Source organism: Heterodontus francisci, chromosome 27, assembly GCF_036365525.1.
Source record: "Heterodontus francisci isolate sHetFra1 chromosome 27, sHetFra1.hap1, whole genome shotgun sequence".
NCBI lineage: Eukaryota > Metazoa > Chordata > Chondrichthyes > Heterodontiformes > Heterodontidae > Heterodontus > Heterodontus francisci.
The window spans coordinates 19799627-19822658 of NC_090397.1; the positions used below are offsets into that span (position 1 = coordinate 19799627).

The 23032-nt window shown below is 44.5% G+C and overlaps 1 protein-coding gene across 2 annotated transcripts in view; it reads left to right on the forward strand.

Moving 5' to 3' along the window:
* LOC137384979 (serine/threonine-protein kinase 33-like) overlaps window positions 1-23032 on the forward strand; it is a 148620-nt gene that overhangs the window by 58033 nt on the left and 67555 nt on the right. For both annotated transcript variants that reach the window (XM_068059708.1, XM_068059707.1), the window contains exon 3: window positions 16857-16970. In XM_068059708.1, the coding sequence (XP_067915809.1) occupies window positions 16857-16970 (114 nt within the window). The remainder of the gene's footprint in view (window positions 1-16856; window positions 16971-23032) is intronic.

The window sequence follows — 23032 nt, forward strand, 5'->3', positions numbered from 1 at the left end:
GTAGAAAAGAAGCTGCCGTCCGTACCTTTGCAGCCATGTAAATAGCCAGTTAGCGTGTGGCGAGGCTGAGCATAGGTTTCACAGAATTTGAAGGGCAACAACTATTTATTGTGATAGATCGCTATTTGATTTGGGTTGAGGGGTGTCTGATGAATCTATGAACCTATCTGATGAATGTTGCTGAAGCCACATATAGCACAGACAGTAGAAGAGAAACAATCAAGACAGAAGGAGAGTTATGATCGGGGTAGTCTGAAGTTGAACTGAAAGGTTAGAGTGAAGAATCATCATCACAAGTGGTTGAAGTGGCTACCAGGAAGAGTTGTTAAAATATGTGGTCCTCGCACATATTTGGTCAAGATGTTTGGTAGTGGAAAGATTAGATTTGTATATATAGATCATGTTTTACCTTCAGAGGTTCACGATAAAGAAGGAAGTTGGAAAGAATCAAATAAGTCTGATGAATCAGATAGTTTGGATAGGAGTCAAGTAGCAATAATTACTCCAGCACAAGTCGTGCCAGAAACCAGTGCAAGAGAAAGTCAGAGTTCAGATCCAAGACAGAGCCAGACAGACATATCTGATGAAGTGGAAATTTCAATTGTAAGTCAAGGTCAAAATCAGCCTTTGTTGGAGAAAACTTCTCTTCAGACTCAGTCCAAGATGGTTTAAGTTTTTTTCCACAAGTTCTTTAGATTTGGGGCAGGAGAGGAGGTATCCTCTTAGGAATAGGAAACCAGTGATTAAATTTGATTTGTGAATAAAGGAAAATAAAGAAATATATTAAGATTGTGTGGAAATCAAACATATTGTTGATGTGGAATGTGTATTGAAAAAACAGACAAATGAAACAGTTATATGCTAAAATGATTGTCACAGTACACAATTATTGTCATATTTCACATCTAGACCAATTGTGTTGTAACTTTTTCATTAAGGAGGGAGGAGTTTAACAGCACCATCTTGTGACCATTCGTGTGTATTCATGTGTATAAGAAAAACTAGATTAAACCAGTCTCTTTTTACCCCCTCCCCCACCTCCATGCTGTACACACGAGTGATGTTTGTCAGGAAAGATATGATACATCTCTGTGCCCTAAGTATTTGTCACTGATTTTGTCACTAATGGACAGCCAATATTCACAAGTGCCTCCCACTCCATAGCTGAAGCCCATTTTAGAAAAGCTAATGTTGAGATCAGCTAACTCATCACTGACAGCATCAAACCTTGGTACCTTCTGGCTTGTGTGACTTAGTGGCTACATCAGGTGATGCCTTTACTCATTGGACCATGTAACCTGGAAACTCAAATTGCAGACATCCTTTGCTTCTCATTTATTACCTTATTTGAGAGAGAATGAATATTATAATACAGATAAATGTTTAATATATCAAAGTGACTGTCTATTTCAGAGTAATTTAAGTAATGCAGATGCCAAAAACATAGCCATTTTAGCGATTTATCAAAGGAAGATTTACTGCGACCGCAACTGGATCTAAACAGTTAGTCTGGAAACTCTGACAGCCCTTCATTGTTGGATGAAGTTTCTGACCTACCTATTGATGCAGTGGGTGAAACTAGACTTGGGCAGGGACACCGAACAAGTGGAATCGCATTTGTCAATCATTATACAATACACGTGATATTGAGTTCTATTGAGTTCTATTGGAGTCAATGCAACTGAATATTGGGTGGAGTGTGTAACAGGCAAGCAGTGCAGTACTGCCCATTTAGTGTTCCCGCCCCTGTCCAGTTTCACCAACTCTGCCCTGAAATGTTTTTCGATTGCTGTTGAAATGGAAGGCTAAGAATGCTCAGGAGGAAACCTGCTAATGTTGATGATTTTGTGGAAGTTCTGAAGGGACCAGTTTGATATAAGTGCAGGTTGAAGATAATGTGATAGCCCCAAATCGCTGACTGGCACTCAGCACTAAGGCGGATCTGCATGACAGAAGAGCCTCACAAAGTGGCCCCGTTGGGATTGTTTTTCTCGATATTTGCATCACCATCAAAGTGCAATGGAGGTTGATCACTATACATGACGGGTTTTTTGAGATAGTATTTGTGTGTATGAATTAGCATAATGAGCACTGGAAGTTGCAGATTTTGTGGCAGAAACTTGAGGTATTAACATGGGGGAGGCACAGTGAATATCGGAGATGGTAAGAAAATAGTGTGTACGTGAGTACCATAGTTTCATTGAAATCTTTTGTGTCATGTTGGTAATTTACATTTTTTTTATGTACACTCTCTTTTTACCGTCAGCGTTTTAAAGAGAAAGTGTGTTATTTTCAAGTGTTGCATAATCCCAAGTGATAAAAAGCTGTATGTCTACAAGCTTCTTCACTGTGATCTCACAAAATTCTGTTCCAGCAATGCATGAAAATGTATATATCTATGTACACATACCACAGGGTCATAAAGTCTTACAGCACAGAACGAGGCCATTCAGCCCATTGTACCTATGTCGGTTCTTTGAAAGCTGTCCAGTTTGTCCCATTCCCCTGCTGTCATCCCAAAGCCCTGTAAAGTTTTCCTTTTCAAGTTTTTTATTACATTTTCTTTTGAAAGTTCCGATTGAATCTGCTTCCACCACTCTTTCACGCAGTGCATTTCACATCACAAGAGGCAGAGAACAAAAATTCTCTGCATCTCCCTTCAGATTATTTTAAATCTAAATCCTCTGGTTACTGACCCTCCTGACTCTTAATCTCCCTTGTACTGCGATGCCTGTTTAAAAATGCTAGGCAGAGGCGAGACTCCCAGATGGATGAGAATGCAAATAGGAGACAAGGTGATAACAGCATGACACTGATTACCTGAACCACACTCCCATCTCGCAAGACACTACTGAACCTACCCCTCTACAATGGATATGTCAAATATTAGAACGTCAAGTTGTAAAAATTCCCAGAATAAGTGCACTTGCTCACAGATCACTTTTTCATGCTCTGTAGACCTGCAGCCTGGGACCAAACACTTTGTGTAAGATTTTCCATGGCGTAATCTCACCAAGCTCTGCTTCAGTGATGCTGGGACTAGGAAGCATCGTCCACTGTCTGGATCTCAACTTGAATCAATTCCATGGTGTCACAAAAGGCTGATTTTGGCACAGAATATTACTGGTCCAGAATCTGTTGGGAAAATAATAAGGGAGCTCACCGTTATTAATGTGTAAATCATCCAGCACCTTGTGGCAAGGAAGAGATATGCCATGAGTTGTGAATTGGCACCAATTGCTGTTAGAATTGCTAAAGCAAGAGTTTTTCTTACCCTTTTTTCGACTCCTGTACCTACTCCAACTCTAATTGATCCTATTTCCTGCTCTGTCATTCCTCTGTTTCTTTTTCAATCCTTAAATTTCATTGGTGAAAATGATAGACAGTTGGTCTCATTGTCCGCCAAGGTTTCAGATGCCTCATTGCTCTCACTGCGTTGCTAGCAACTCACACTTCCAGCAACTTGCTGGGCAAGATATTTTCAAGCTGAATAGTGAATACCCATTGTCTCTCGAGATAAGGAGGCCAAAGAAGAAGTGAGGAAAATAATCTAACAAATGGGGCATGGTGTGAGATGCCCAGTCCAGCAAATTATGCATCATTAACTAGAAATTTAAATCACAAACAGAGGGAACATCCTATTCCTGGAAATAATTCAGAGAAGAGTCATGACGTTGATTTATAGTGTCAGAAGATTGAATTAAATAAATAAATTATTTACATCGAGCCATTGGGGAAACCTACGCCGAGATCCCTGCTTCGCCTCATGAACAGAAGGCCCGCCGAATTCAGTGCCAATCAAACACTTAACTGGACAGTGGCAGGCCTTTCGTAGGATGTACGGCCATAGAGTCATAGAGTTATACAGCACAGAAACAGGGCCTTCGGCCCATCGTATCTGTGCCAGCCATCAAGCACCTATTCTAATTCTATTTTCCAGCACTTGGCCCGTAGCATTGTATACTATGGTGTTTCAAGTGCTCATCTAGATACTTCTGAAATGTTTTGAGAGTTCCTGCCTCTACTACCCCTTCAGGCAGTGTGTTCCAGATTCCAACCACCCTCTGGCTGAACATTTTTTTCTTCAAATCCCCTCTAAACCTCCTGCCCTTTGCCTTAAATCTATGCCCTCCGGTTATTGACGCCTCTACTAAGGGGAAAAGTTTCTTCCTATCTACCCTATCTATGCCCCTCATAACTTTGTATACCTCAATCAGGTCCCCCCTCAGCCTTCTCTGTTCTAAGGAAAATAACCCTAGCCTATCCAGTCTTTCTTCATAGCTGAAATGCTCGAGCCCAGGCAATATCCTGGTGAATCTCCTCTGCAGCCTCTCCAGTGCAATCATATCCTTCCTATGGTGTGGTGACCAGAACTGTACACAGTACTCCAGCTGTGGCCCATCTAGCTTTTTATACAGCTCCATCATAACCTCCCTGCTCTTATATTCTATGCCTTGGCTAATAAAGGCAAGTATCCCATATGCCTTCCTAACCACCTTATCTACCTGTGCTGCTGCCTTCAGTGATCTATGGACAAGTACACCTCTGTACTTCCTAGGGTCCTATCATCCATTGTATATTCCCTTGCCGTTAGTTTTCCCAAAATGCATCATTTAGGACCCTGTCGCCGGAAATCCTGGCCTTGCAGGGCTGCCGACCAATCAGAGGCCGGCAACTGCAGTGCCACCGTGGAAGCAACGCTGGAACCAGGTTTAAGGAAGGTCAGGGCAGAAGGAGTCTCATGGGGTTGGGGGTTGCAGGGGAGGGGGGATGGGTTGTCGGCAGCAAGTGCAGGGGCTTGGCCCTCATTGGGGACCCCCCCCACTTCCCGTTGCTGGGTCCCTCATTCAGGCACTAAGTGCGTTTGAATGAGGGACACCCCCCGCACCACCGCAACAAGGAAGCAGCCCACATGGTTTATCGTGCCGTGCTTCCCTTGCAGAGACAGGGCCCCCCGCCACATGGGGTAATTGCAGCTGTGGCAAGAAGAGGCCCTTAATTAGGGATTAATTACACAGCTATGGGCCTCACCTGGAGGCGGGACAGGTAGACCATTCACAGGCCTTCCCGCCATGGACTAAATGTAGTTGGTGGCGGGAACCCCCACCCCGCCACCCTCCCACCTGATTTTTTTGCTGTACCCTCCTCCAAACACGCCATGGGGAACAGCAGAAAATTCCACCTGTAGTCATTGTTTCATATAGGCAATCAAGTTATGAGGAATACTTGAATTTGGCTTGAAGGAAGATGAATGAGAGGGGGATCCCATACAGAGGCCAATAAAGTGGAACAGAAAAGGTTAATACTGATCATTAATTCAAGCTAAACCATGACTTTACCTGGCTGGGAATCTAGAACACAGGGACACAGAACAAGAGGTTGATTATTTAGGACTAAGATAAGGAGGAATTTTGGCACTTGGAAGGTTGTGAATCTTTGGAATTCTCTACCCCAGAGGGTTGTGGGTGCTCCATCATTGAGTATATTAAAGGCTGATATAGACAAGCTTTTGTCTTCTCGGGAGCAAGGGATATGGGGAGTAGGTGGAAAGTGGAGTTGATGCAGAAGATCAGCCTTGATCGTATTAAATAGCAGAGCAGGCTCAATAGGCCACATTGTCTATTACTTCTATTTCTTATGTTCTCATTACAAGGGACACATATTTGACAAAAGATAAGTTCAGCATTAGGGTCAGGAAGCACTTTGTTACACAGCCCGCTACAGCTAACTAAAAAAATAATTGTTTCTGAATAAATTAGTAGAACGCAAGGTGGATAAGTCACCAGACCATGAAAGCTTTTGAAAGAAGGAGATGGCAGATGCTCTGCCCTTAATCAATCAATTCTCCACAAATATTGTGCTGTAGGATTGAAGAGGAGCAGATGTAACACACCTTACTCAGGAAGTGATAAGAAGAATGATCAGGCTATACTATTAATCAGTTGGTCTAACATCATTTGTGGACAAAATCATGGAATTCCTAATCCAAGATAAAATTAGTAAGTATTTCGAAATGCCTGAATTAATCAAGGACAATTAGTATGCCTTTGGTCAAGGCAAGTTGTACTTGACAAATTTTATAAGTTTTTTGAAGAAGTGCTTAATTGGTTAGCTAAAGGGAATGCAGTGAATGTCATGTATGTGGATTTTCAGAAGGCTTTGATGTCTCAATTATATAAGAGGAAATGCAGCAGAATGGGCAACAAGCTAATTGACGGTGATAAAATACAGGGCTGGATTTTGCCGTGGGCTTCAGGACCAAGTGGGGGTCCTGAGCTCACACCTGCTGGCAGCAAGACTGACTCAGCAATCTTGGTGATGCGACCTCCTACTGGCTGCCTCTGCACTCGCTGTCCTATTAAGGATGATGAGTGGCCCTCAATGGTGCCAGTCCAATCAGAGGGCTGACAGCTCTGGAGCTTCGGCAGCCCAATCATGATAGGTGGCACTACTGAGGCAGGTTGGGGACCACGAGGATGCCTCAACATAGAGGCACTCTCAGTGGGCTGCATAGCAGTGGAGAATAAACAAAATCTAAACCGGCAGGTCCATGGAGATGAAAGGGAAACCCCTCTGCTAGATCAGGATTGGCCGTGATTGCAACCTTTCCTGTCCATGGCCCCATAAATGGGGCATGGAGACTTGGGCTCTGATGAACCCCCCAGCCTGCCATAGGGAGGCCGCCTCCGTTCAGCTGGCAGCCTCCGCACATGGCAGTGGTGGAGGGATGAGGGGCACTCCTCTAGTGGTGAAGTGCTGGTGAGCCTGTAACATTTCCTTAATTGTGGCCTTAACCAGCGTAATTGGCTACCCAATTGGGCAGCCAATATGATTTCCAAACTGCCCCAGGAAAAGATCCCCTGGGATGGGAATGTGTCGGGGAGCTGTCCCAATGTGCCTCCCCTATTTTCTCTGTTCCCCTGTCTCCAAGCCCACCATTACAGAGCCGGGCAAATTCAGCTCACAGAGTTAAGAAAAATGGGGTGATTTTTGTGATCCGTTGTTCTGAGTGGGGACCTGTGCTCACAAAGAACGCATTATTAGGAAGTCGCAAAATGCATTAAATGGAAAATCAAGGGTTGTGTGTTTGTTAACCCTCCAGGATTGTCCTTGAGTGTCCAGGAATTAAAGATTAATCTCTGGGATACTACTGCAAGAAAGCCAGCAGAAAAGTCAGAGGGATATTAAAAATAATTATGTATGATTTTGTTTTCATTTTCTTTGAACACTTCATTTATGAATTGTAAAATATTGGAGTTAGGATGAAAAGGCTGTTTGACTGACAGTTAACCGTCATCCAATTGGATAATTAAGTCTGTTTGCTTTCTAATTGGTGTGGGAAGGCAGTACATTGTGAGGATGGACGTATCTGGCGACCAATGGTGGAAATGTTGGGGGGGGGGTGGGGGCGGCGGGGAGGTGGGGGGGGGGGGGGGAGTTGAAGACAGGTGATCATGTGATGAAACCTGCAGGAATATGTACAACCAGAGTTGACAGTGCTGGATGAGCTCCATAACACTGCTGTTCTCCACTGGGAGTACCAAATCATGGAATCACACCATTCTGGAAGGAGAAGCTTGTAATCAGTTGAAATACAATTTCTTGATAAATCGCTTAACTTAAATAACAGTTTCTAGCTGAAATGGTTCTCAAATTTCTAGGTCCAGCTACTGCATAGCAAGCAAAATGCCTGGCGATTGAACTTGAAGTATGTTTATTTAACATTCATGAAATTGAATATTACTGAAAATAGAGACATGTTGTTGAAGACCAATCAGAGTCAAGCTGCCAGATTGAAATTTCAAACAAAGCTTGGCAGTTAACTGTCATTCACCATTAACTGGTGCATTCTCCATGGCAGCACTTCTACCAATCAGAGTTCACTAGCCAACCAATCAGCACTCTCTTTTCATACAGTATAAAGTTGTTGCTTTCCCTTACATTGGTATTCTTGTAGATTGGCCTGATGAGTGCAAGACGGAAAGCTTCAAAAACACGTCTCTATTTTCAGCAATACTCAAGTTCTGTACTACCAAACGACTATTCATGAAATTATTAATTTTCAACACTTCATGGAGCAGTAGTTTCTTTGTATCCACAAGTTTAGTTTAGACGGACTGGATTGAAGGTTCCTCTTTCTGTTCATTGTATGGATCCAAAGTATACTGAGTTCAGACATTTGCAGTGTATCTTTGGGGAACATGAAGAGTTTCAATTTGGTAATTACAGTCAGGAAATTTATAATCTTGCTCCAAGATGCCAGGTTAGTATGGGGAAAATGGGAATGTCACATTAGTGTATTTTACTTTGAGTTTGGAATTAAGGGATGCTGAGGGTGAAATTCTGCCTGTCATGCACTTGATAGTTTGTAGAATTACATCCAAAGAGTGCCATGCTGCATAGGTTGGCACGTTCATCTGCTCGGAGATGAGGTTATAAGTTCGTAACTGTGGTCCTAATGTAAATGAATTGGCAAATGCATCATGAAAAATAAACAATTCAGGTCATTAACTAAAGATGGGGATCCATTTAAGAGGGCTACGATGCAGTTTTTGCTCAAAGGGCCCACAGTCCAGTCTCTGATAAATGCAGTTTGGAACTGGCACAGAGAGGCACAAGGTCAAATTCAGATGTAAAACAGCAACACTGATATTCGATCTCTGAGGTTCCCATCTTTCTTTCAGAGGGGAGCAAAGCAAGCACGACCTTCGAGGATATCTGATCACCGTCTATTTAGATACTCTTCTATGACAAAGAGAATACATTTACAAAGGGAATACATTTGTACAGGGGACTGACTGCTACCAAGCCAGACATATTATGTACTGTAGGGAACATTACATAGAATTACATAGAATATACAGCACAGAAACAGGCCATTCAGCCTGATCAATCCAGGCAGATATCTATGTTCCACTTGAGCTTCCCCCCATCTTTTCCCTTCTAACCCTATTAGCAGAACTCTCTATCCCCTTCTCCTTTATGTGTTTATCTAGCTTCCCCTTAACTGCATCCACCCTATTCGCCTCAACTACTCCCTGTGGTACTGAGTTCCACATTTTCACCATGCTCTGAGTAAAGAAGTTTTCCTATTTGATTTCTTGTTGACTATCTTAAATTGGTGGCCTCTAGCATACACCTTCTTTCTGTGTCAACTCTATTAAAATCTTCCATAATTTTAAAGACCTCTATTAGGCCATTCTCTTCTCTTTTAAAGAGTAAAAGACCCAGCCTATTCATCCATGCCTGGTAGGTATAACCTCACAGTTCTGGTATCATTCTAGGAACCCTCACCAGTGCCTCTCTATCCTTAAGTAGACTTTTGCAGTAAATTATCATAGTTGACCACTGTTAACTTTTCTTACACCTGTAACCATTCATAGGAACTCCAATAGGCCAGTCAGCCCATCAAACCTGTTCTACCATTCCATTAGATCATGGATGATCAAGCACTGCATGTCTGATGATTCAGTACTCCCTCAGCCTAGATTATATGCTCAAGTCTCCACCATTGAGCGATGGCCAACATTCCTATTACATAAACTTTCTGAAGCTCTATGCCTGATCAAAAATGTACATAATAGAGGTACTAGAGAGATGGCTGACGCTAACAAATTTATTGTATCCCTTCCATGAATAGAACACACACCTACTTGTGTATATTTTGTGGCCCTCTCATATGCGCTTCTTAACTTTGAGTTTATAGCTGTGGCAGTGTGACCCCCTCCCCTCCACCAATGCCTCCATTCTGGCAATGATGGAAGGGTCAAACAGTGGTGCACCAAGATGGTGGGGTATCGGGGCTCGGAATGTCTCAAATGTGCAGAGTGCCTTCCTTCCAATGTTGCATCAAATGAAATATGGTCAAGCCTTCGTGATATAAAGGACAGGATGCTGGCATGCATTCTAACATTCTGCCTCTCTGGCATCCTACTTAGGCTACTAATGGTAGGCGTCTCCTGATGGCTGTCACAGATCTGTCTGAGAACAGAAGAATCTGTACCTGAAATAGAAAAGTCCGACATTATGGCTCTAATCTCTCTCCAAGACTACCATGCCATAACCACAGGTCTTCTAAGATAAATGACTCTATTTGGATTAATGCCTTATTTTAAGAACATAAAACAGATGAAGATAAACAAAGGCCATTCAACCTATTGAAACAGAACTCTCTAGTGTACAGACACTCACAGCCTCATAATTCAACTGTATTTTGACTGACTTGCCTGGCAGATAATCTATGCAGAGAAATTATTCCTAATATCAATTCTAAATTTACTTCCAACTAATTTAAAATTATTTCCTTTGGTCCTAATAGCTTGATCTTACTTTGAAATAACATTCCAAAATTTTGCTTATATACAGAAATGCAGAGTATTTCTTAAATGGTGACAGGTTGGGACCTGGGTGTCCTTGTTCATAAGCCACTGAAAGCTAACATGCAGCTGCAGCAAACAATTAGGGAGGCAAATGGTATGTTGACCTTTATTGCAAGAGGATTTGAGTACAGGAGTAAAGAAGTCTTACTGCAATTGTATAGAGCCTTGGTGAGGCCACACCTGGAGTATTGTGTACAGTTTTAGTCTCCTTACCTAAGGAACGATATATTTGCCATAGAGGGAGTGCAACGAAGGTTCACCAGACTGATCCCTGGAATGGCGGGATTGTCCTATGACGAGAGATTGAGGACATTGGACCTATATTCCCTATAGTTTAGAAGAATGAGAGGTGATCTCTTGAGGCATACAAAATTCTTACAGGGCTCGACAGGGTAGATGCAGGAAGGATATTTCCCTGGCTGGGGGGTCGAGAACAAGGGGACACAGTCTCAGAATAAGAGGTAGGCCATTTAGGACTGAGATGAGGAGGAATTCTTCACTCAGAGGGTGGTGTATCTTTGGAATTCTCTACCTCAGAGGGCTGTGGAGGCTCAGTCATTGAGTATGTTCAAGACAGAAATCGATAGATTTTGAGATATTAAAGATATCAACGGATATGGGGATAGTGCAGGAAAATGTTGTTGAAGTAGAAGATCAGCCATGATCTAGTTGAATGGCAGAGCAGGCTGAAGGGGCCGAATGGTCTACTCCTGCTCCTATTTCCAATGTTCCTATTGAATATATTCATGAATGCTTCTTTATTCTACTTTAGACAGTAGAGGCTGAGGTTCCTTAATCTTTTCTCATAAATCATTCCCTTTCTACTTGGGATCAATCCTATTCCCCTGCCTTACACTTTCTCCAATGCATTTATGTCCTTTTTATAGAGTGGTATATAGATGTGTAGTTCCTGGGTAAGGGAGCTTTCTACATAAAACAACTGTTAGTTTAGTACATTGTGAATGTCAGAAGTGGAACTCCTCCTCTCTAAGGTACAGGTCTGTAGGGCGGTAAGGTGGATGTCTCCATCCTTGTCAAAATCTCCTTCCCATAGTATGTATGAAGACCATAACAATGAGCATGAGGTACTGGTGTTCACATACCCTCACTTTGAAGGCAGGATCACTGATGCCTGTATCCACCACACTCACTATGTTTGAGTCTTAGATCTAGGATATCTACAACCCTTTAGTGGTCACTGCAAACCACCTGCATTTAAAGGGGGGCAGGGGGTGCTTTCTAGAGCCTCCGCACTCTGTAGTTGCTGCTGTGTGGGCAATTCATGAGGTTGTGGAGATGGAGTTAGCTCTGTGTTGATGCCAGCTACAGTAGTAATAGCTGTGGATCCTCTGATGTGAGGCTGGATTTTTCCTCCGGGGGTGGGAAACAGAAGTCGGGATTGTTTCCGGGTCCCGAACCCACCCTGGAGGGGAAACAGTCACTTATTGGGAGTTTCATGGGGGCGCCCCCTTAATTGGCATAGTGACAGGTTCTCCTTCCAATGAAGGGAGATGGGCGGGCTTTGAAAGCTGGAAGACCAATCAGAGGCCTTCCGACTTGAGAAGAACAGCAGGCTGTGATGGGTGGTAAGTAACAGAGAGTGCGCTTCAACATGGGGGCACCCTTTTGCCAATTTTTTTAAATCTTTAAGGAAAAAATAGATACAGTAGCCAGGCCACCACTGTGGGGAGGGGTGGGGGGAGGGGGGAGGGTTTGGGAACTCCTTCTACACATGCACCCAGGCAGGCAGTGAGGGTCTCTAGGCCCGCCTGGAGTGCTGGCCCCCCCACGTCCTCCCTGCTGCCGGGTGCCCACTTCCAGGCACCTAAACTGGCCCCCGCTAGTGCGGGAAACTAGAGGTCAACTGGAAAATCTGTCAGCCTTCTTTAATTGGCCTTAATTAGGCTCTTAGTGAGCCTAACTGGCTATCCATCGCATGAATGGCTGACACCAGGAAGGGCGTCAGGAAACCTGTACGCTGGCCTGTACCGGTATTTTCAGGCCTCATCGGCCTCCCTTCCTGATGCTGGTAGGGTCGGGCAATTCACCCCGTGCTGCCTGATGTAGCAGTGTTCTCGAGCCTCAATGCACAGGTTATTTTGTGGTGACAACAGAAGCGTACATAACATTTTGTTACCGCACATACACAGTGTGGGCTGAATTTTAACAGCCCCTCGACGTCAGGGGCCGTGATGGGGGGGCCCATAAAATACTTGCGGGAAAGGCTCGCCACGACCCATGACGCCGAGAAGGCCCAGGTGCATATTACCGCCAGCAGCGAGGCCTCGGTGCGGCCTTCATTTAAATATTATAATTCGTTAAAACGAAATGCAGATTAACTGACCTGGTCACGGCGGCCGTCCCACACTGATTTTACGGCCACTGGCTGCAACACGCGCACCTTTGGAACTCCGTATGGAGTTCCGAGGCGAGACACTGGTGGGGAGAGGGGACGACTGAAAATATCAGGGTGGGAGGGGTGGGGGAGTGGGGAAAATGCTTTTTACTGGCTGTGGGAATGGTGGGAAGGGGTTGAAGGGCAAATGACGGGTAAAGTTCGCAATGTCAATAAAGTTTATTCAGGGTCGGTGGCCCTAAAACAGACATTGGGTGGGTTGAAAGGACCTCCAGGTTTCAATAAAATTTTAAAATGAGGTGTAAACGAATTTCCTTTTAAGTATTAAAATTTCATCTAAGGGCTCGAAGCCCTTTAAGAACGGGGCAGGCGCCTTCCCAGTGGTGCCAGACATCATTGCCAGAGACACAGCAGCCACTCCCTCTACATCATCGGGGGTGGCCGTTCTGCCCCCTCCATTTAAATGAGCCCCCACGTGAAATATGGCAGGGTTCAGCGGCGGTGCTTCCCTGTTGAGGGCAGTTGAGTTCAAAGCAAGCCGCCACGATGTACAGCGCGTTAATAAAATTCAGCCCTGTGCGTCCAAAGTATTGCTCGTCTGTACCTACTCTTAGAACTGTGATCTTATCCATAAAGAAGGCCAACGCTGTTACAGAATACACTTCCTATCAGGTAATGGGCATGGGAAACCAAAGATAAAAAGAAAGGCAATTCAGTGTTCTTACTGACGAATGTATTCATCTCAGCATCCGTCACTCCCTCCAGACTTTCCTAACCAAACAATTCAGCAATATATTCATTGGGTGGTGTCAACACTGACCTCTTCTGACCCATCACCCTTGCCTGTTGAATGAAACCTAGGTCTGGCTTTGCTTTATTCCAATCTTCATTGAATCTTCCATTGATTTTGTGCCCCTTTCTATGGGTGTTGGACGTGGTGATCACTCAACTCGTGATGTAAGGATTGTTTGCTTGCCTGTGCATTGTGGGGAGGAGAGTATATGCACCAGAATATTGAGGTTGCTTTGGCCATTATCTCTAATAGAATTTCACGACGGTAGGAATGATGTGTGTCTTTCTGGTCAATTTTTTTTAAATCTAACATCATTGCCACCATACCTGTATCGTGTTTCTTCTATATTTCATAAAGAGCTAACACATGATAATCACTAAAATAAAAGAAAAATACTGCGGATGCTGGAAATCTGAAATAAAAACAAGAAATGCTGGAAGTACTCAGCAGGTCTGGCAGCATCTGTGGAGAGAGAAGCAGAGTTAACATTTCAGGTCAGTGACCCTTCTTCAGAACTGGAAAATATTAGAAATGTGAAAGGTTATAAGCAAGTAAAGTGGGGGTGGGGCAAGAGATAACAAAAGGAGAAGGTGTAGATAGGACAAGGTCACAGAATAGCAGACCAAAAAGTCATGGAGCAATGGCAAACAATATGTTGATGGTGTGTTGAAAGACAAAGCAATAGTACAGATAGGGTGTTAACGGACTGAAAGTTGAACAGCCGCAAGTACAAACACGAAAAAAAAAACAGTGGGTAAGTAAACTGAACAAACTAAGATGAAATAAAATAATACAAACACAAAAAAAAGAAAAAAAAAAAGAAAAAATAACTAAAAATAAAAGTAAAATGGGGGGGCCCATCATGCTCTGAAATTATTGAACTCTATGTTCAGTCCGGCATGCCTAATCGATAAATGAGATGCTGTTCCTCGATCCAATCTCTCTACACCTCCAGGACCGTTTGAGGGCTCTCTGCTTCTTCCTTGAACAGAGGCCCAACCAGTTCCCATCACCACCACCCTCCTCCGCCTGACTGAACTTGTTTTCACATTGAACAACTTCCCCTTGAACTCCACTCACTTCCTTCAAGTAAAAGGTGTTGCTATGGATACCCGCATGGGTCCTAGTTATGCCTGTCTTTTTGTGAGATATGTCGAACGTTTCTTGTTCCAGTCCTACTCAGGCCCCCTCCCCCAACTCTTTTTCCGGTACATTGATGACTGTATTGGTGCCGTTTCCTGCTCCCGCCCCGAACTGGAAAACTTTATCAACTTTGCTTCTAATTTCCACCCTTCTCTCACCTTTATATGGTCCATCTCCGCCACTTCCCTTCCCTTCCTCGACTTCTCTGTCTCCATCTCTGGGGATAGGCTGTCTACTAATATTCATTATAAGCCCACCGACTCTCACACTTCTTCACACCCTGCCTCCTGTAAGGACTCCATTCCATTCTCCCAGTTTCTCTATCTTCAACGCATCTGCTCTGATGATGCCCTACCTTACCAGACAGCGCTTCTGATATGTCTTCCTTTTTCCTCAACCGAAGATTTCCCCCCACTGTTGTTGACAGGGCCCTCAACCGTGTCCGGCCCATTTCCTGCATCTCTACCCTCACCCTTTTCCCTCCCTCCCAGAACCGCGACAGGGTCCCCTTGTCCTCACTTTCCACCCCATCAGCCTCCATATCCAAAGGATCATCCTCCGCTATTTCTGTCACCTCCAGCGTGATGCCACTATGAAACGCATCTTCCTCTCCCTTCCCCTGTCAGCATTCCGAAGGGATTGTTTCCTCTGTGACATCCTGGTCCACTCCTCCATTACCCCCACCACCTCGTCCCCTTCCCATGGCACCTTCCCCTACAATCGCAGGAGGTGTAATACCTGCTTATTTACCTCCTCTCTCCTCACTATCCCAGGCCCCAAACACTCCTTTCAGGTGAAGCAGCGATTTGCTTGTACTTCTTTCAATGTAGTATACTGTATTCGCTGATCACAATGTGGTCTCCTCTACACTGGGGAGACCAAATGCAGACTGGATGACCGCTTTGCGGAACACCTCCGCTCAGTCCAAAAGCATGACCCCGAGCTTCTGGTTGCTTGCCATTTCAGCACTCCCCCCTGCTCACATCTCTGTCCTGGGATTGCTGCAGTGTTCCAGTGAACATCAGCGCAAGCTCGAAGAACAGCATCTCATTTACCGATTAGGCACACTACAGCCTGCCGGACTGACCATTGAGTTCAATAATTTCAGAGCAGGACGGGCCCCCCCATTTTACTTTTATTTTTAGTTACTTTTTATTTTTTTTTGTGTTTATTTTATTTTATTTCATCTTAGTTTGTTCAGTTTGCTTACCCACTGTTTTTTTTCATGTTTGTACTTGCTGCTGTTCAATTTTCAGTCTGTTAACACCCTATCTGTACTAATGCTTTGTCTTTCAACACACCATAACATATTGTTTGCCTTTGCTCCATGACCTTCTGGTCAGCTATTCTGTGACCTTGTCCTATCTACACCCTCTCCTTTTGTTATTTCTTGCCCCAGCCCCACTTTACTTGCTTATAACCTTTCACATTTCTAATATTTTCCAGTTCTGAAGAAGGGTCACTGACCTGAAACATTAATTATGCTTCTCTCTTCACAGATGCTGCCAGACCTGCTGATCATTTCCAGCATTTCTTGTTTTTATTATACATGATAATCACTGCTCTGCTGCAATTGACTCTAAACCATTTGTAAATAAAATAAATAGTGAGCAACATGGAACTACTAAAAGGAAAATTGAGCATTCCCGCCTCTAAATTTGGCAAATCTGGTGACAACATGTGGAAATTAGCTTCCATTGTAGAGGCCTCGTACAGTGAGATCCATATTCAGCACCTAAAGCTCACTGAACCCGACCACAAGTCACTTGATGCTGGATGAAAACATGAAGTTTTTTTTTGTTGTCCTGGTAGTAACATCTCTCACATTAAAGAACAAAAAATTCACCACAGGATATTTTATGAAGCCATATTCCTGGGCAAGAAGGTTCACCTTGCACATTTCAGGCGCACATTCTCCATGATTTTTTTTATCATAATGGGCATGCTCTCCCAGCAGAGCAGGTTCCTCACGTCAGAGAATAATTACATTAAATTCCCCCTTATGTTTTCTAGATTTTGCCTATTTGAATTGCAAAACAAAACAATATGTTAAAAAATATATAGGTTATTATGTTATGTTAGTTTGGAACTCAATTTCAATTTAGGTCAGATTGGACCTTCATTGCTGTGGTCGAATGTGTTAATTGTTTTTATCACCTAATGACTCTTTCAACTTTTCTTTTAGCTATTCTACCAGTTTGGGCAAGATCTGGGAAAAGGTAGCTTTGGTGTTGTCGTCCAAGCAACACACATCCCCACACACACAAAGTGGGCCATCAAAAAACTGAACAAGGAAAAGGTAACATGCTTTCTAAAAAAAAAACCCAGAATTTTCCACATGTTTCAGGACTCACTAAACTCTGCCAGCCTCAGCCACATTGTCTGTGGGAGAGAGAAATGATTGGGCATGTGGGGTGGAGGTAGATGTCACAGGGAAACCTTTCCTCCATTGGATGATCTAAGGTCAAGTGCAAAGAGAAATCTAGATTGCTAGCCATGTACTAGGCTGCTGCTCCTTGCTACCCAGTTGTCACAGAAGAAACTGGGCCGCAGCATACTGAAAACAAGCAAATAAGGGAAATCACAGCCTCTACCCTCTTTTCCGGCATTTGCACTGCAGGAACATTGGGCACAGGTTTAGTGTCTAGAATTCAGAGGTTGGATGAGGGGCATGGGGGCAGATTTGGAAGAGGGACCTCTTGGTCCTGCACCAGGTGAAAGAGCTGCCTGATCAAAACATTTAAAAATATCTCATATTATCAGATAGAAAATAGGCTACTTGTTTTTGCCATTGCGGAAAGCCCCTGGAATGTACACTTCTGCTTGGACTGATGCAACTCCCCAGTAAAGACCAGGATGACCATCTCCCATATGGCAATGACAACAGGGCCAGAAATACACCTGGAAATGGGGGCAATCTCAAGGGTGGGCAGAAATGGCTGCTCAATTCAGTTTTACCTTTACTGCCAATTAAGAATCATAGAATGATACAGCACACAAGGAGGCCATTTGGCCCATCATGCCTATGCTTTCTATTTGAAAGAGCTATTCAATTAGTCCTATTCCCCTGCCCTTTCCCCATAGCCCTGCAAATGTTTGTCCATCGATTATTTATCCAATTTCCTTTTGAAAACTCATTATTGAATCTGTTGATACCATACTTTCAGATTCCAGATCAGAACAAGTCATTGTATAGAAATATTCCTCTCATCTTGCCTCTGGCTCTTTGCCAATTACCTTAAATCTGCATCCTCTGGTTACCAACATTTCTGCCACCACTGGAAACAGTTTTTTCCTTATTTACTCTATTAAAACCCTTCATGTTTATGAACAAGTCTATTAAATCTCCCCTTAATCTTCTTTGCTGTAAACAGAATAACTTGAGCTCCTCTAGTCTCTCTACATAAATGAAGTTCTTCATCCCTGGTACCATTCTAATAAATCTCTCTGCATCCTCTCTAAGGCTTTGACATCCTTCCTAAAGTGTGATGCTCAGAACTGGCTGCAATACTCCAGCTGATATGTAAATGTTTAGCATAATGTCGTTGCTTTTGTGCACTATGCTTCGGTCTCTCAATCCAAGGATCCAATAGCCTTCTCAACATATCCTGTCATCTTCAAACATATATGTATGTCCATCATCATGTCTCTCTGTTCCTGCAATCCTTTAAAATTGTACCGTTTAGTTCATATTGCCTCTGCTCATTCATCCTATCAAAATATATCACTTCACACCTTTCTGCGTTAAGTTGCATCTGCCATATGTCTGCTCATTTCACAAGTTGTGTATGTCCTCCTGATGTTTGTTACTATCCTCCTTATTTCCTACATTTCTGAGTTTCATGTTGTCTGCAAACTTTGAAATTATGTCCTGAGGACCAAGCCCAGGCCGTTAACGTATATTAAAAACTGGCCAGGACACTATGGCGAACCCTGACATGCTTTGAATAATGCCAATCTTTTTCACTCACCTGAGAGAGTAGTCAGGACCCTGAGCTTCCGGTTACTTGCCATTTCAACACTCCTCCCTGCTCTCATGCTCACATCTCTGTCCTGGGATTGCTGCAGTGTTCCAGTGAACATCAACGCAAGCTCGAGGAACAGCATCTCATTTACCGATTAGGCACACTACAGCCTGCCGGACTGAACATTGAGTTCAATAATTTCAGAGCATGACAGCCCCCCATTTTACTTTCGTTTTTAGTTATTTTTTCTTCCTTTTTTTAACATTCTTTTTTTTACATTTATTACAATCTTTTTTTTGCATTTATTTCATTTCATCTTTGTTTGTTCAGTTTGCTTACCCACTGTGTTTTTTTTCAGGTTTGCACTTGCTGCTGTTCAATATTCAGTGTATTAACACCAAATCTGTACTAATGCTTTGTCTTTCAACACACCATTAACATATTGTTTGCCTTTGCTCTGTAATCTTTTGGTCAGCTATGTGGCCTGGTCCAATCTAGACCTCCTTTGTCCTCTTGCCCCACCCCGACCTCACTTACTTATAACCTGTGACTTTTCTAATATTTGTCAGTTCCGATGAAGGGTCACTGACCCGAAACGTTAACTCTGCTTCTCTTTCCACAGATGCTGCCAGACCTGCTGAGTGGTTCCAGCATTTCTTGTTTTTATTTCAGATCTCCAGCATCCGCAGTATTTTGCTTTTATTTTAGTGTTTAATTCACTGCCACTTCTCTTCCAGGAATGCCTACCTTGAAGAAGTTCTGCTCTTCTCTCCGACGGGATTTTCGTTTGTCTCTTTTACCTTGTTCACCTTCATTGCTTTCTATTTCCCTCCTGGTGTTTGATAAGCTATCTACCAAAACTCGTTTTCACAGCCACATCTCCTTCCTCAGTGACTGTCTCCGGCTCCGACTTATTCCATGTGGATTCCAACTGCGGTTTCACCCATCATGCTTTGAAACCACCCAGGATCACAGGTATCTCCGAGAAATACAACGTTCCTCGGACTGCTACTCTCGCCGCATCCTGAGATCTACACTCAGTGCTATGCGCCGCCACATGCACACACTGGACCTCTCTCTCCAGCAGCACCGCCTCATCTTATCTCAAAGCTGTTCTACTCCGCAGTTTCATTTCATCTTACGTCTTATCTGACGCATTAACAAAAAACTGTTTTTCTTCCTTTCAGGTGTTAAGGAACGCAAGCTCCAGCAGCTGATGGGGACTATTGCCCCTCCAGATCCTCCCTCCGCTTCGCTTCCCTCTGACCCCACCCCTTCTGATCTGACCCCTTGCCGTGTATTCACTATACCCTCTGACCTCCCCCTCTCTGATGCTGAGCGTTCTGTACTCAGCAAAGGTCTCAGTTTTATCCCCTTACGCCCCCACCTCAATGAATTTCGCGCTTGGCATGAGGTTGAGCTCCTCTTCCGTCGCCTCCGCCTCCGGGCTCACTTCTTTGACCAGGAGTCCTCCCCCCGACCAGCAGACCCATTCACCCGCCTCCAGCATTCTCCCTCTGCCTGGACCCCTCCCCCTGGCCTCTTACCCGCTCTTGATCTCTTCATTGAAAACTGTCAGCGAGACATTGGTCGTCTCAATTTCTCTGCCCCCCTCACTCACTCTAACCTGTCCCCCTCTGAACTTGAGGCACTCCGTTCTCTCAGGTCGAACCCCGACATGGTCATCAAACCTGCAGACAAGGGTGGTGCTGTTGTCGTATGGCGTACCGACCTCTACCTTGCAGAAGCTCAACGCCAACTCACGGACATTTCTTCCTACCTCCCTCTGGACCATGGCCCCACCACCGAACATCAAGCCACCGTCCAAAGGACTGTCACTGATCTCATCTCCTCTGGAGATCTTCCCTCTACAGCTTCCAACCTCATAGTCCCACAACACCGGACAGCCCGCTTCTACCTCCTTCCCAAAATCCACAAACGGGACTGTCCCGGTAGACCCACTGTGTCAGCCTGCTCCTGCCCCACTGAACTTATTTCTTCCTATCTAGACTCTATCTTTTCTCCGCTGGTCCAGTCTCTTCCCACCTACATCCGTGACTCTTCTGACGCCCTACGTCATTTTGACAATTTCCAGTTTCCTGGTCCCAACCGCCTCCTCTTCACTATGGACGTCCAATCGCTCTACACCTCCATCCCCCACCAGGATGGTTTGAGGGCTCTCCGCTTCTTCCTGGAACAGAGGCCCAACCAGCCCCCATCCACCACCACCCTCCTCTGCCTGGCTGAACTTGTTCTCACATTGAACAACTTCTCCTTCAGGCACAGTGGCGCAGTGGTTAGCACCGCAGCCTCAAAGCTCCAGCGACCCGGGTTCAATTCTGGGTACTGCCTGTGTGGAGTTTGCAAGTTCTCCCTGTGTCTGCGTGGGTTTCCTCCGGGTGCTCCGGTTTCCTCCCACATGCCAAAGACTTGCAGGTTGATAGGTTAATTTGCCATTATAAATTGCTCCTAGTATAGGTAGGTGGTAGGGAAATATAGGGACAGGTGGGGATGTGGTAGGAATATGGGATTAGTGTAGGATTAGTATAAATGGGTGGTTGATGGTTGGCACAGACTTGGTGGGCCGAAGGGCCTGTTTCAGTGCTGTATCTCGAAACTAAACTAAACTAAACTCCATGCACTTCCTTCAAGTAAAACGTGTCGCTATGGGTACCCGCATGGGTCCTAGTTATCCCTGTCTTTTTGTGGCATACGTCGAGCATTCTTTTTTCCAGTCCTACTCAGGCCCCCTCCCCCAACTCTTTGATGACTGTATCGGTGCCGTTTCCTGCTCCCGCCCCGAACTGGAAAACTTTATCAACTTTGCTTCCAATTTCCACCCTTCTCTCACCTTTACATGGTCCATCTCTGACACTTCCCTTCCCTTCCTCGACTTCTCTGTCTCCATCTCTGGGGATAGGTTGTCTACTAATATCCATTATAAGCCCACTGACTCCCACAGCTATCTCGACTACACTTCTTCACACCCTACCTCCTCTAAGGACTCCATTCCATTCTCCCAGTTTCTCCGTCTCCGACGCATCTGCTCTGATGATGCTGCCTTCCATGACGGTGCTTCTGATATGACCTTTTTCCTCAACCAAGGATTTCCCCCCACTGTGGTTGACAGGGCCCTCAACCGTGTCCGACCCATTCCCCGCACCTCTACCCTCACCCCTTCCCCTTGCTCCCAGAACCGTGACAGGGTTCCCCTTGTCCTCACTTTTCACCCCACCAGCCTCCATATCCAAAGGATCATCCTCCGCCATTTCCGCCACCTCCAGCGTGATGCCACTACCAGTCGCATCTTCCCCTCTCTTCCCCTGTCAGCATTCCGAAGGGATCGTTCCCTCCGCGACACCCTGGTCCACTCCTCCATTACCCCCACCACCTCGTCCCCGTCCCAGGGCACCTTCCCCTGCAATTGCAGGAGGTGTAATTACTGCCCATTTACCTCCTCTCTCCTCACTATCCCAGGCCCCAAACACTCCTTTCAGGTGAAGCAGCGATTTACTTGTACTTCTTTCAATGTAGTATACTGTATTCGCTGCTCACAGTGTGGTCTCCTCTACATTGGGGAGACTAAGCGCAGACTGGGTGACCGCTTTGCGGAACATCTCCGCTCAGTCCGCAAGCAGGACCCTGAGCTTCCGGTTGCTTGCCATTTCAACACTCCCCCCTGCTCTCATGCTCACATCTCTGTCCTGGGATTGCTGCAGTGTTCCAGTGAACATCAACGCAAGCTCGAGGAACAGCAGCTCATTTACCGATTAGGCACACTACAGCCTGCCGGACTGAACATTGAGTTCAATAATTTCAGAGCATGACAGCCCCCCATTTTACTTTCGTTTTTAGTTATTTTTTCTTCCTTTTTTTAACATTCTTTTTTTACATTTTTTACAATTTCTTTTTGCATTTATTTCATTTCATCTTTGTTTGTTCAGTTTGCTTACCCACTGTGTTTTTTTTCAGGTTTGCACTTGCTGCTGTTCAATATTCAGTGTATTAACACCTAATCTGTACTAATGCTTTGTCTTTCAACACACCATTAACATATTGTTTGCCTTTGCTCTGTGACCTTTTGGTTAGTTATGTGGCCTGGTCCAATCTAGACCTCCTTTGTTATCTCTTGCCCCACCCCCACCTCACTTGCTTATAACCTGTGACTTTTCTAATATTTGTCAGTTCCGATGAAGGGTCACTGACCCGAAACGTTAACTCTGCTTCTCTTTCCACAGATGCTGCCAGACCTGCTGAGTGATTCCAGCATTTCTTGTTTTTATTTCAGATTTCCAGCATCCGCAGTATTTTGCTTTTATATTAGAGCAGTCAGGGTTTCACATCTCATCTGAAAATGTAGCACTCCCTCAGTACTCTACTGGAGTGTCATCCTGGG